Below are 13,912 nucleotides of genomic sequence, written 5' to 3' on the forward strand. Positions count from 1 at the left end.
AACGTGAAACTTGTATCATACAGTCTTGTCAGTGTGAAAGGTAATTCATACACCACCTAAACCCTACTCTTTTCATTTAAACTTAAAACGCGTTGAGTTCATAATTAATATTATTATATTACAGAAAACATACTCATTACACAACAAAAACATCCATGATAAATCTTAACTTATGTTTAGCGATCTTTCAAATTAATTACTCATGTAAATTAGTATTTACATGATCATTACATGATCAGCTAGCTGCTGAGCTCGCCTATAAATAAATCTAACACATGTACTGAACCCTATTGCTCAACAGAGACAAGTGGATGAGGCTTGATAGTTGGTTGATTGCTGGGTCTAAACAACAACAAGTTCTGACAGCAATTCTGACGAAATTTGACCAGTCTCTTTTTTACAAGTTATCTAAATGTTCATTTTCTATTAACCCTAACTCAGATCTTGCCTTTTGATGACATGGTCTAGTTATGTCAAAGAATGCAGCCTTGTACTGTGCAACTACACGTATTGGAAAACGTTTAGCAAGAGAATTAAGCAACAATAAACAAATATTTATATTAGAACACTCCCAATAATTTCAAACTGTTATTATTCACCCGAAATACCACGGGCCATCAATTACCAACATAACTCAAAGGCTCTAATTCTTTAATGTTATAAGAGAATCAAAATTTCTAAAATTATACCTAAAAACACAGGTTAGTTTTAAGGAGCGAATATTTGTATTCCAATGTATGTGTTTTTCATATAGCAAAGCCACATTGGGCTATCCGCTGAGTCTACCGAGGGGAATCGAACCTCTTATTTTAGGGTTGTAAATCCATAGAGTTACCACTGTACTAGAGGGACTATTTCACTATAAATTAAAACATTCGTTCTCACGTACAATTTCCTATTACTTACTTCTTGTTCTTACATCATACATCTACTATTTTATTTATATGTAATATTTTCTATTTTGTTTTATTGTCTTCAGAGACTAGCATTTGTCACTGTATGAGAATTGCTATCATATTTGTTAATTATTAAAAAATTCCCCTCCTAACGGTAACTTGGAAACTAATAAACAGGGAACGCGTGAGCGCATAATACGTGTACTTTTTTTAGTGGTAACACGGTACCACCACTAATGAATTCTAAGTTACAGAGTTAAGCGTGTTCCAATGTTTCTTTATTAAGCACTGCGCAGCTGCCTATAAAGCTAAAAGTCAAAGTTCAATCACTGCACTGGGCAGAGGACAAGTATCTTTGCGAAGTTTTGAGCTTAGCAACAAGCAAACAGTTAAGAAAAATTCAATTTTGACGTAGTTATACACAAGAAAGTCATTCTGTAATACCTCTTTATAACACTTTTTAAAACATTTCTTCACTACATACAAAAACAACTTATCTTTAAGCAAGTTTATGGAATGAAGGAAAAATGATGAATTCGCGTTCTAATTGGTTAAGAATCGAATTTTTTTCACCATTGTTCAAATAATATAAATTAAAACGAAGTTGAGAACATAATATAATCTTTAATACTTTAAGATTAGAGAATCTAGTATTAAACTGTGTGGTTCACATTCCTAATTTTCGGTTTTGTTTTCATAGTTTGGAGTGAATATATCGGCTTGTTCCAACTAATTAATTAAACAATCGTTGTTGAATTTCATGCAAAGTTACTCAACAGCTATACGCACTAGTCATCCCTAATTTAGAAGTGTTTGTTTGTTTTGAATTTCGCGCAAAGCTACACGAGGACTATCTGCGCTAGCCGTCCCTAATTTTGCAGTATAAGATTAGAGGGAAGGCAGCTAGTCATCACCACCCACCGCCAACTCTTGGGCTGCTCTTTTACCAATGAATAGTGAAATTGGCCGTCACATATTAATACCCCCCACGGCTGAAAGGGCGAGCATGTTTAGTATTTAGATAGACAGCTAAATACATATGTAAAAACGGCTCATTTGGGTTGATAACGTTTTTTATGCAGAGAAGCGAACAACGTTTCGACTTTCTTCGGCCATCGTTTCTACTGTATTTTTCTCGTCATCCCTCACTACTACCCACCGTCAACCCTTAGGTTATGCTAATCGATTAATAGGAATTGTCGTTTTTAATAACACCACCTTGGCTGAAAGGTCTAACTCTTTCGATTACTCTAACCAGCAGGCCATGCCATAGCCAATAATATAATTGTCCTGACTAGGTCTGTTCAAACATAATGAACATTTTCGCTGTATAGAGACAACACGCTTTACGTTGTAACTTTCATAATATTTTCTATTGTTTTAGTAAATTTGAACTATAGAATCTTGAGTAAACAAACGTTTGTTTTTACTGAGAAATGGTACCATTAAACTTTCTTTGTTTTGTTGTTAAGCGCAAAGATATACAATGGGCTATCTGTACTCTGCCCACCACAGACATCTGAGCCTGGTTCTTAGTGTAAGACGTCGTGAGAACTACCGCTGAACATTCAGTAATAAAATTAGCATTAATATAAACTAGAGAAACCTGGAACAAACTCTACATAGAACTAGTTCCTACAACTTTATGAAACAATAATCACATAAAACAGTCTCAGCCTTGTAATTATCATATTATAGTGTTAATATATACGTTAGATCCAAGTTATAATCAAGACTAAATGGTCTCTGTAGCTGTAGTTTAGGTTCTACAAGTGTTTATGTTTATTCGTACTAACACATGTAAAAATATTGTTTGATAATTAATGAATAATTAGTATTTTGCCACTATGGTGAAAGAAATGCTCTGGTTCCTCTCGAATGTTAAATGCAATTCTAAAATCCATCGAGTAAAAGCAAGACATGACATTTTAATATATATTAACCGTACAACGTGATTTCTCATATCCAGTTACGATGCGACCTTTCGTACAATATCAGGTTGTCATTAGGTAGAATGGAAAACGACGCGAACAGGTATTGTCCGAGAACGAACCTGAACTTGGCAGGTAATGTGGTTTCAAAGCTTGGGACCTGAACTTGGCAGGTAATGTGGTTTCAAAGCTTGGGATCTGAACTTGGCAGGTAATTTGGTTTCATAGCTTGGGACCTGAACTTGGCAGGTGATGTGGTTTCAAAGCTTGGGATCTGAACTTGGCAGGTAATTTGGTTTCATAGCTTGGGACCTGAACTTGGCAGGTAATTTGGTTTCAAAGCTTGGGACCTGAACTTGGCAGGTAATGTGGTTTCAAAGCTTGGGATCTGAACTTGGCAGGTAATTTGGTTTCATAGCTTGGGACCTGAACTTGGCAGGTGATGTGGTTTCAAAGCTTGGGATCTGAACTTGGCAGGTAATTTGGTTTCATAGCTTGGGACCTGAACTTGGCAGGTGATGTGGTTTCAAAGCTTGGGATCTGAACTTGGCAGGTAATTTGGTTTCATAGCTTGGGACCTGAACTTGGCAGGTAATTTGGTTTCAAAGCTTGGGACCTGAAAGATAATCAGGTGCGGTTAGTAACTTTAGTTTCTATTCACCTCCTCAGGCCTGGCATGGCCAGCTGGCTAGGGAGCTCGACTCGTAATCAGAAGGATACGGGTTCGAATCCCCCTCACAGTAAACAGGCTTACCTTTTCAGGCGTGGGGACATTATAATGTGACGACGGTCAATCCCACAATTCGTTGGTAAAAGAGTAACCCAAGAGTTGGCGGTGGGTGATGATGACTAGCTGCCTTCCTTCTAGTCTTGCACTGTAAAATTACGGATGGCTAGCGCAAACAACCCTCATGTAGCTTTCCGCGAAATTCAAAAACAAACAAGTCACTCCACTCCTGGAAAATGGTTAAGCTTTAAAATAGAGGCAAAAAGTTTAGGCCAAGATCTAAAAACAAGTTGAGTTATTTAAAAGCTGAGTGTTTGATGATAATATAACACGACTAAAGGGCGCGAATCAAGAGAAGCCGTGAATGAAGGGAAACGAACAGTCGAACTTTAAATACGAAGGTTTGGTTTGAATTTCGCGCAAAGCTACTCGAGGGCTATCTGCACTAGCCGTCCCTAATTTAACAGTGTAAAATTAGAAGAAAGGCAGTTAGTCGTCACCACTAACAGAGGGTTATCTGCACTAGCCGTCCCTAATTTAACAGTGTAAAACTAGAAGGAAGGCAGCTAGTCGTCACCACTAACCGCCAACTATTGGAATACTCCTTTACCAACTAAAAGTGGGATTGACCATAACATTATAACGCCTCCATCACTGAAAAGGTGAGCATGTTTGGTGTGACGGGGATTTGAACCTGAGACCCTCGGATTACGAGTCGAGTGCCTTAACCATCTGGCCATGCCGAGCCAGTTAAGTATACAGGAAGAAGTTAACATAAATCACCAAGCAGGAACGTTTCTCACTATGTCTTTCTTCTTAGGCAATTGGTGTTATATGACCATTTCTTTTAAATACTTTTGTCAATATATATCATACTTCTCCTTATTACTTCAAATGCCCAGCATGCCGCAAAATGTTCAGCGAATCATGGTGAAGTTTCTAGATACTCGCGTGGTTATTACTACAAATGCCCAGCATGCCGCAAAATGTTCAGCGAATCATGGTGAAGTTTCTAGATACTCGCGTGGTTATTACTACAAATGCCCAGCATGCCGCAAAATGTTCAGCGAATCATGGTGAAGTTTCTAGATACTCGCGTGGTTATTACTACAAATGCCCAGCATGCCGCAAAATGTTCAGCGAATCATGGTGAAGTTTCTAGGTACTCGCGTGGTTATTACTACAAATGCCCAGCATGCCGCAAAATGTTCAGCGAATCATGGTGAAGGTTATAGATACTCGCGTGGTTATTACTACAAATGCCCAGCATGCCGCAAAATGTTCAGCGAATCATGGTGAAGTTTCTAGATACTCGCGTGGTTATTACTACAAATGCCCAGCATGCCGCAAAATGTTCAGCGAATCATGGTGAAGTTTTTAGATACTCGCGTGGTTATTACTACAAATGCCCAGCATGCCGCAAAATGTTCAGCGAATCATGGTGAAGTTTCTAGGTACTCGCGTGGTTATTACTACAAATGCCCAGCATGCCGCAAAATGTTCAGCGAATCATGGTGAAGGTTATAGATACTCGCGTGGTTATTACTACAAATGCCCAGCATGCCGCAAAATGTTCAGCGAATCATGGTGAAGCTTCTAGATACTCGCGTGATTATTACTACAAATGCCCAGCATGCCGCAAAATGTTCAGCGAATCATGGTGAAGCTTCTAGATACTCGCGTGATTATTACTACAAATGCCCAGCATGCCGCAAAATGTTCAGCGAATCATGGTGAAGTTTCTAGATACTCGCGTGATTATTACTACAAATGCCCAGCATGCCGCAAAATGTTCAGCGAATCATGGTGAAGCTTCTAGATACTCGCGTGGTTATTACTACAAATGCCCAGTATGCCGCAAAATGTTCAGCGAATCATGGTGAAGCTTCTAGATACTCGCGTGATTATTACTACAAATGCCCAGCATGCCGCAAAATGTTCAGCGAAACATGGTGAAGGTTCTAGATACTCGCGTGATTTGTATAAAAGCAACGGCCCAAGAAAGGACAATACTATTGGATAGCTACAGGGTGGCCCGTAAGTCCCCACTCATCCATATATCTTATTGTATCCAGGGTGTCACCAGTATTCTTGCACTCATGTACCCACGTACTTGTCACAATACGCTCTTTAAGTATAAATGGGCTTACATCGGCCATATTTCTCTGAAAAAAAAAGAAACAAATTTATAATACATGCGTAATTGTATATAACATAATAACATATGGATGGGTAGGGACTTACGGGTCACCCTGTACAGTCAGTTTGCTATAAGCCCAGGAAATTATACCTGTGATTAACGTCTATTAATCGGAAAAATACAAAATTAACCAGGAATGTTATATATTTCGAATATTACAAACCGTTCAGCTTCATTGGTTTATTTCTAATGTTCTTATTTCTAGGAGGACATTAAATATCTTTGCTGGAAGAAGTCAGTTTCCACTCGCCGTGAGGGCAACTTAGTTCGCTAGCTTAAACCAGTGCAACAACATCAACTCGGAATTAATCTGCTCGTCGTGAACCGTCGATAAAATATTCAGTGATCGCATATAAGACTCAATATTGTTAGTAAGTTTGTATATTATTGTATATAAACCATCATTTGTAATAACTATTAGTAATACCCGTTATTAACAACTGTATTGTTTTTATGTTTGTATATTAAAATATATTTGTGATAAAAAAGAACACTGTGTATCAATCCTGGTGGCCAATGACATAAACTTAATACATATTAACATTTAATTAACTACTAAATTCAAATTCAAAATTCCAGTTATATGAAATAGTAACATGTAAAGTACATAACGTAATAAATTATAATATGTTATATTTTTCACAGCTACTGTTGGATTTGGTTGAGTGTAATGAAGGGGTCTGCACTAACTGAGTTTACAGTGATATCTTCTCACCAGTTCACTCTACGTAAACTTGTCTGTGAAAGCAGGTGGACTGTGTGGTTGCTTTTTAACTGGTTTCGTCTGCGTAGACGTGCTTGTAGAAGGATTTGATGGTTTATTGCTTCGCGCAAAAGGGATGAAAGGCTTGCTGGGAAGTTTAGTGAAGGGTGTATCTGTAGGGCGTTGTCTCGTTCTAAAGTGAAAAAGAAACGTTAGAAGACATTAGTTAGAGTTAGTTCAACAACAGTTTAGGAAGTGGTGACGGTCCTGATGTTGTGGGTTGGTGAGTTTAAGGTCCTTGAATTAATTCGGCATATTCTGAAGAATGGTGTGTTGGAACTGAATGACCGACGCCCTCAAGAAAAGCAGAAAAAAAGTTCTGAATTAGATCTTGGAGGGTAACAGAAGGGTTTGAGTTCCACAGATAACTATCCCCTTTCATTCCCCTGCGATAAAAAATGAATTACGATGTAGCCTCTGGTGGAGCACATTGATGGAGATGTTGTGAAGATGTGAAAAATACTGACTCGAGCGCTGTGTGGTTGTAGTGTGGTTTGTATTGAAATTTGCGCAAAGCTGCACGAGGGCTATCTGCGCTGGCCGTCCCTAATTTAGCAGTGTAAGACTAGAGGGAAGGCAGCTGGTCATCACCACCAACCGCCAACTCTTGGACTACTCTTTTACCAAAAAATAGTGGGACTGACCGTCACATTATAACACCCCAATGGCTGAAAGAGTAAGCATGTTTGGTGTGATGAGGATTCAAACCTGCGACCCTCAGATTACGAGTCGAATGCCTTAATCACCTGATCATGCCGGGGTTGCATGGTTTGGGTCACGTGGATTTTAAATACAAAACATTATAATATAAAAATTGCGAAACAATCATGTCAATTCGGTCAGAAATGTCATGCAGAGGAATCAGGTAAAAGCGTTGACATGAGAGGTTTTGAATATTTTAAAAAGGACAAAATATGGAAACCAAAACAATGTCTTCATATGAGAGATTCCGGTCATCAAACTGGTTGGAAATCAACACGAAGCTTATAAGGAACAGATAACTACATAAAAAAAAACCCATCCAACTTCAACACCTCTCAAGGTCACTTTAAAAAGAACTTCCCGTGTCTTTAACGGAATTCCAAGAGCGGCTGTCACACAAGTGTTTGTTTATCAGTCTTGTTTTGTTTCTTTCCACCTGAAGGCAATGCAAAACTGAAAGGGGCCACTAAATACGTTGAAACTAGTTTGTTTGGTATCTGACGGTTTCTTTGTTTACTATGACTTTTTCACTGTTTTCTATTCACGACATAATAGTTAATTGTCTTCAAATTAAATTTCATACATGTAATGTTTCTTTCTTTGCATTAATAAGTATCAATACACGTCTTCATACATGTAATGTTTCTTTCTTTGTATTAATAAGTATCAATACACGTCTTCATACATGTAATGTTTCTTTCTTTGTATTAATAAGTATCAATACACGTCTTCATACATGTAATGTTTCTTTCTTTGTATTAATAAGTATCAATACACGTCTTCATACATGTAATGTTTCTTTCTTTGTATTAATAAGTATCAATACACGTCTTCATACATGTAATGTTTCTTTCTTTGTATTAATAAGTATTACACGTCTTCATACATGTAATGTTTCTTTCTTTGTATTAATAAGTATTACACGTCTTCATACATGTAATGTTTCTTTCTTTGTATTAATAAGTATCAATACACGTCTTCATACATGTAATGTTTCTTTCTTTGCATTAATAAGTATCAATACACGTCTTCATACATGTAATGTTTCTTTCTTTGTATTAATAAGTATCAATACACGTCTTCATACATGTAATGTTTCTTTCTTTGTATTAATAAGTATCAATACATCGTCTTCATACATGTAATGTTTCTTTCTTTGTATTAATAAGTATCAATACATCACGTCTTCATACATGTAATGTTTCTTTCTTTGTATTAATAAGTATCAATACACGTCTTCATACATGTAATGTTTCTTTCTTTGTATTAATAAGTATCAATACACGTCTTCATACATGTAATGTTTCTTTCTTTGTATTAATAAGTATCAATACATCGTCTTCATACATGTAATGTTTCTTTCTTTGTATTAATAAGTATCAATACACGTCTTCATACATGTAATGTTTCTTTCTTTGCATTAATAAGTATCAATACACGTCTTCATACATGTAATGTTTCTTTCTTTGTATTAATAAGTATCAATACACGTCTTCATACATGTAATGTTTCTTTCTTTGTATTAATAAGTATCAATACACGTCTTCATACATGTAATGTTTCTTTCTTTGTATTAATAAGTATTACACGTCTTCATACATGTAATGTTTCTTTCTTTGTATTAATAAGTATCAATACACGTCTTCATACATGTAATGTTTCTTTCTTTGTATTAATAAGCATCAATACATCGTCTTCATACATGTAATGTTTCTTTCTTTGTATTAATAAGCATCAATACACGTCTTCATACATGTAATGTTTCTTTCTTTGTATTAATAAGTATCAATACACGTTTTCATACATGTAATGTTTCTTTCTTTGTATTAATAAGCATCAATACACGTCTTCATACATGTAATGTTTCTTTCTTTGTATTAATAAGTATTACACGTCTTCATACATGTAATGTTTCTTTCTTTGTATTAATAAGTATTACACGTCTTCATACATGTAATGTTTCTTTCTTTGCATTAATAAGTATCAATACACGTCTTCATGCATGTAATGTTTCTTTCTTTGTATTAATAAGTATTACACGTCTTCATACATGTAATGTTTCTTTCTTTGTATTAATAAGCATCAATACACGTCTTCATACATGTAATGTTTCTTTCTTTGTATTAATAAGTATTATTACGTCTTCATACATGTAATGTTTCTTTCTTTGTATTAATAAGCATCAATACACGTCTTCATGCATGTAATGTTTCTTTCTTTATATTAATAAGTATTACACGTCTTCATACATGTAATGTTTCTTTCTTTGTATTAATAAGTATTACATCGTCTTCATACATGTAATGTTTCTTTCTTTTGTATTAATAAGTATCAATACACGTCTTCATACATGTAATGTTTCTTTCTTTGTATTAATAAGTATTACACGTCTTCATACATGTAATGTTTCTTTCTTTGTATTAATAAGTATTACACGTCTTCATACATGTAATGTTTCTTTCTTTGTATTAATAAGTATCAATACACGTCTTCATACATGTAATGTTTCTTTCTTTGTATTAATAAGTATTACACGTCTTCATACATGTGATGTTTTTTTCTTTGTATTAATAAGTATTACACGTCTTCATACATGTAATGTTTCTTTCTTTAGTATTAATAAGTATTACACGTCTTCATACATGTAATGTTTCTTTCTTTGTATTAATAAGTATTACACGTCTTCATACATGTAATGTTTCTTTCTTTGTATTAATAAGTATCAATACACGTCTTCATACATGTAATGTTTCTTTCTTTGTATTAATAAGTATTACACGTCTTCATACATGTAATGTTTTTTTCTTTGTATTAATAAGTATTACACGTCTTCATACATGTAATGTTTCTTTCTTTGTATTAATAAGTATTACACGTCTTCATACATGTAATGTTTCTTTCTTTGTATTAATAAGTATTACACGTCTTCATACATGTAATGTTTCTTTCTTTGTATTAATAAGTATCAATACACGTCTTCATACATGTAATGTTTCTTTCTTTGTATTAATAAGTATCAATACACATCGTGGTTTATACCGTTAATAAAATCAACTTTAAGGGAAAAACATTTTTTCAAGGAACATTACATGCCATTTGCTATTAAACACAAAGCTACACAATGGTCTATCTGTGCTTTGCTCATTATAGGTATCGAAACCCGGTTTCTAGCGTTATAAATTTGCAGGCCTCCCGCTGTGCCACTAGAAGACTGCAGAAACGCATCGCTGACTCATAACACTGTTCCTATAGAAAAAAAATCGATCAATCCGTGTTCTATCTCTTATAGGTATTTACATTTATGTTTATATACCCAGGTGGGTCAGGTTCCGTCAACCTCTTCCTCCTTTCTTTATATCTGTTTCAGCAACTGTCAAGTGTATTTATACATGGTGCACGAGGGCCAGAGTAACCCGTACTTACTCAGGCCCCCTTCAGGCAATGTCCATGTACTGTCTACCCACACACTTGGTGCAAATAAATTATTTCTCATTATAGTTCCATAATTATTTACACTATCATTAGATAGGTATCAACTATAAAACATTTACATAAAACCCTTTCAATGTTTAGTAATTAACCCTTAAACTAATATGGAGTCTAGTTTATAGGTGGCGTTATCAATCAATCCGTGCCTCCTTGTTATAAGGCGCTGTCTCTGTGGGCAACACGCTTACTCAACCATACCTATAATTTTCCTACTTTTTAAACGTCATGTTACCACAGATGTTTGTTCTAAGCACAAACTGGGCTTGGGTGATAAAGATATCTCTTTAAAAATAATTATTTATCATCCAGAATCATGTGCTAGGGGAAACTACTACATATCATTATTTTATTTACAACATTTGCCAATAACATCAGTTCTTTAACTTTACCTGTTAATTTTGCCGCTGGAACTTAGCCATAGTCTACATTCGATTTCTGCTCGGAATTTAAACTCTTACCTATATTGAGCGACTTCGGATCATTTCTATGGGTTATCAAGTTTGTGTGGTCGCCTAACTCCAAGTCAGTACTTGACCATGCAGGTCTTTCTTTTTTCAAAGAGTCGGCTTCCATTACTGACCTGAGTAGTCTGGGCTCACCTCCATGTACCCAACACCCGCCAGCTAACCACACAGGGGTTCCTGCGTCGTTCGCCGCCAAGCACCGTCCACCACCCGACAAGCCCCAGGGTACGGCCTGTACCCTAGTGGTAAGCTTCCTAACTCCATCTCCTGTATCCTGCCTCTATCTCCTCAGCTTAGGTAACACATTAACTATTCTAACTGTGAGAAGAGAGTAGGGCATTTCTCCAACCTACCCTGCAACCCCAGTCAACACAAAGTAAGATATGGAAATCACTTACTATAATTTCTGTTTTCCGTGTTTATTGTTCTGTAGTATCCATTTGTTGCAGTTGCCTCTGGATTTCCTGCCGTGTGTTGGGTTGAACACATTTGCGGAACACAATACACAGCTTCACATGTGTATTCAAAGTCACTATTATTACGGTCCACGAGCCATTTGTCCAAGCACCTGCACACGAGAAGTACACAAACGCACTCACTAACCAGGTTTTCACCTCCAGCGTTGGCTGGTCCGCCGTGGTTCCCTCCTCTGTCGTCCACTTGAAGTCAACGGGTGATGTTTGTTTCGATATAGTGAAGTTAGAATTTGAGATCCATGAATCTGCCTTTCGTCACCGTTATGTTCGACTCTTCCGGGGTCCATCTCTTGTTAAATACTTCATTCGTTAATCAATGCTTATCGATTTTTAACCTAATTCTCGTATTTGAACGCTTTCCTCCACGTTTCCGTATACGGCTTTGCATCTTGCGGACCGTATGTGATATTTAAATTCATTCACCAAAATAAGAAATGCGAATTTCTGATTATTCTTCACATGTAGTGGAGTGTTGGAGGACTGTAGTATAACTTATCAAACTCGTGTGTTATTCTTCACAGGTAGTGGAGTGTTGGAGGACTGTAGTGTAACTTATCAAACTCGTGTGTTATTCTTCACAGGTAGTGGAGTGTTGGAGGACTGTAGTGTAACTTATCAAACTCGTGTGGAAAATGTCGGATATCTTTCGCCAAAATACTTTTACATATGCGCAGTCGTAGAAAGCATGTTTTGATGTTCCTATGCACTGGAAGTACAGACATTTGTTTGATTTCATAACTTTCTGTCTGTTTAATCTGTCTTTAGTTATACTATATCATGTGCTATTTTATATATAGGTCTCTTCTGTTTTCTATTTTCTTGTTGCTTGTTGTAGTCCACGCTGTCTTCCAGTTGATGTGTGGGTATTCATTCACTATTTTGACTTGTATTTTATCTGATAGAATTGTGTAAAATTTTTCTATTGGCATTTTGTATAGTTGAGTTCATGAATTCTTATTCGTTACCTTTATTGTTTCCGCTATCATATTTTTGTAGGTAGACTGGTGGAGTTTCTTCTCGAAGTGCTTGCGGTTTGATTTTATTTACGTAAAAGTTAGCGTTGAAACCAACTGTTTAGTTATGGGAAAGAGGACAGTTGTGTTCAGATCCCATAATTTTACACGTATTCTGTATGATGATTGTTGTGAGGTAGTTGTAGTCCTAGGACTCCTTCGTTTATCAGGAGGTTAACTACTTTTCTTGAGAGCCATTCCCTTTTGGAATTCCAAATAAAACTGTAAATTATTCTATTTATTTTTTTGATTTCCATCTCCGGGAGTGGAAGTGATCTGTCTAGATATATCAGACTTGGATATATGACTTGTTTTATAGTTTGTGCTTTGATTACAAATGACAATTCGTTTTCTCTCCAGTTATCTCTTTTTGTTTCTATTTCTGTGATTTTGAGCTTCCAGTTATAAGACGCGATTGTATAACGCGCCGTTTCGTTTTCAGAAACGCATTCCGCGCGCTGTAGGAGATATACCTAAGAGTGAATATGTGTAACCTTCACAAACACAACGGGTATGAGTTAGTTTAAGCTAACGAACTGTAATTATATTCAACGTTAAAACATTCATAAATCAAAGTATTAGGTAATAATTAATAACTTAACATTATTTATTTTCATGTTAAAAATGTTTATTTATTATTATTTTATTTTAACTTTATTATCATTCACAAAAAATAACTGGTGAATCAGCAAGCTAGTTTCCTTCTTCCCAGAGTGGGGTCAAAAAACCCCACTTTCAACGGAAACGTGCTATTCTATCCCAGCAAGCCCGAAGTTGAAGGTCGTGGGCGAAACGAAGCGCTGAATTTTGTAATAACTTTGTAGAAACGTTCTTGTAGAATGTGCAAGGGCATGCGTAAATTTAAAGATAAGTTATGACAATTTTACCAGTTCATATTGTTGTGTAGGCCTACTTTATGAGATTTATTTTTCTACGCTTCACTTCTCTGTGTCAACGTACATCGTAGTGTTGTCAATTTCTGCAAACTTTCCCAAACGGCAAAAGGAAAAACAAACTTTAAAATATACATCACTTGATATCTTTACGCAACTTAAACCTTGATTCAGCTGATAAAGACAGACAATAACATGTTTCTTAAGTTATAATACGTCTCTGACATCGAGTTCAAAACTCACCCAACTGTTAGTTTTACAATAAAACCCGTATAAAAATGCCACGTAATTAAAGAGGATATGGTAAGTTATCTTGACATTACGAAGGTTAACTTTTTCCTGTGTAAGGCACAAACTT

General features: G+C 35.9%; 1 protein-coding gene across 5 annotated transcripts; it reads right to left on the bottom strand.

Moving 5' to 3' along the window:
- Positions 1-2,207: 2,207 nt before the first annotated feature.
- On the bottom strand, positions 2,208-12,320 carry LOC143245387 (uncharacterized). Of its 5 annotated transcripts, XM_076491666.1 has the most exons (4): positions 11,167-11,295; positions 6,470-6,650; positions 3,406-3,443; positions 2,208-3,367 (listed from the first exon to the last, which is right to left on the bottom strand). In XM_076491666.1, exons 1-4 carry the CDS (start codon positions 11,279-11,281, stop codon positions 3,354-3,356), a joined length of 348 nt encoding a protein of 115 aa, XP_076347781.1. In that variant the 5' UTR covers positions 11,282-11,295; the 3' UTR covers positions 2,208-3,353. The 5 variants fall into 5 exon arrangements, 3 of the variants coding, with proteins under 3 accessions (XP_076347781.1, XP_076347782.1, XP_076347780.1); XM_076491667.1 differs by lacking the exon at positions 11,167-11,295 and adding an exon at positions 11,571-12,292 and having other exon boundaries at positions 2,208-3,443; XM_076491665.1 differs by having other exon boundaries at positions 2,208-3,443.
- Positions 12,321-13,912: the final 1,592 nt, after the last annotated feature.

Source organism: Tachypleus tridentatus, chromosome 2 (assembly GCF_004210375.1).
Source record: "Tachypleus tridentatus isolate NWPU-2018 chromosome 2, ASM421037v1, whole genome shotgun sequence".
Classification (NCBI taxonomy): Eukaryota; Metazoa; Arthropoda; class Merostomata; order Xiphosura; family Limulidae; genus Tachypleus; species Tachypleus tridentatus.

What these genes read in the sequence shown, in the direction of transcription:
- LOC143245387 (XM_076491666.1), bottom strand. Translation starts at nt 11,281, where the DNA reads ATGGAAGCCGACTCTTTGAAAAAAGAAAGACCTGCATGGTCAAGTACT. An exon ending in TCCGAAGTCGCTCAATATAG is followed by an intron (nt 6,651 to 11,166) that starts GTAAGAGTTTAA and finishes TTTTCACTTTAG; the next exon opens with AACGAGACAACGCCCTACAG. An exon ending in AGTTTACGTAGAGTGAACTG is followed by an intron (nt 3,444 to 6,469) that starts GTGAGAAGATAT and finishes ATTATCTTTCAG; the next exon opens with GTCCCAAGCTTTGAAACCAA.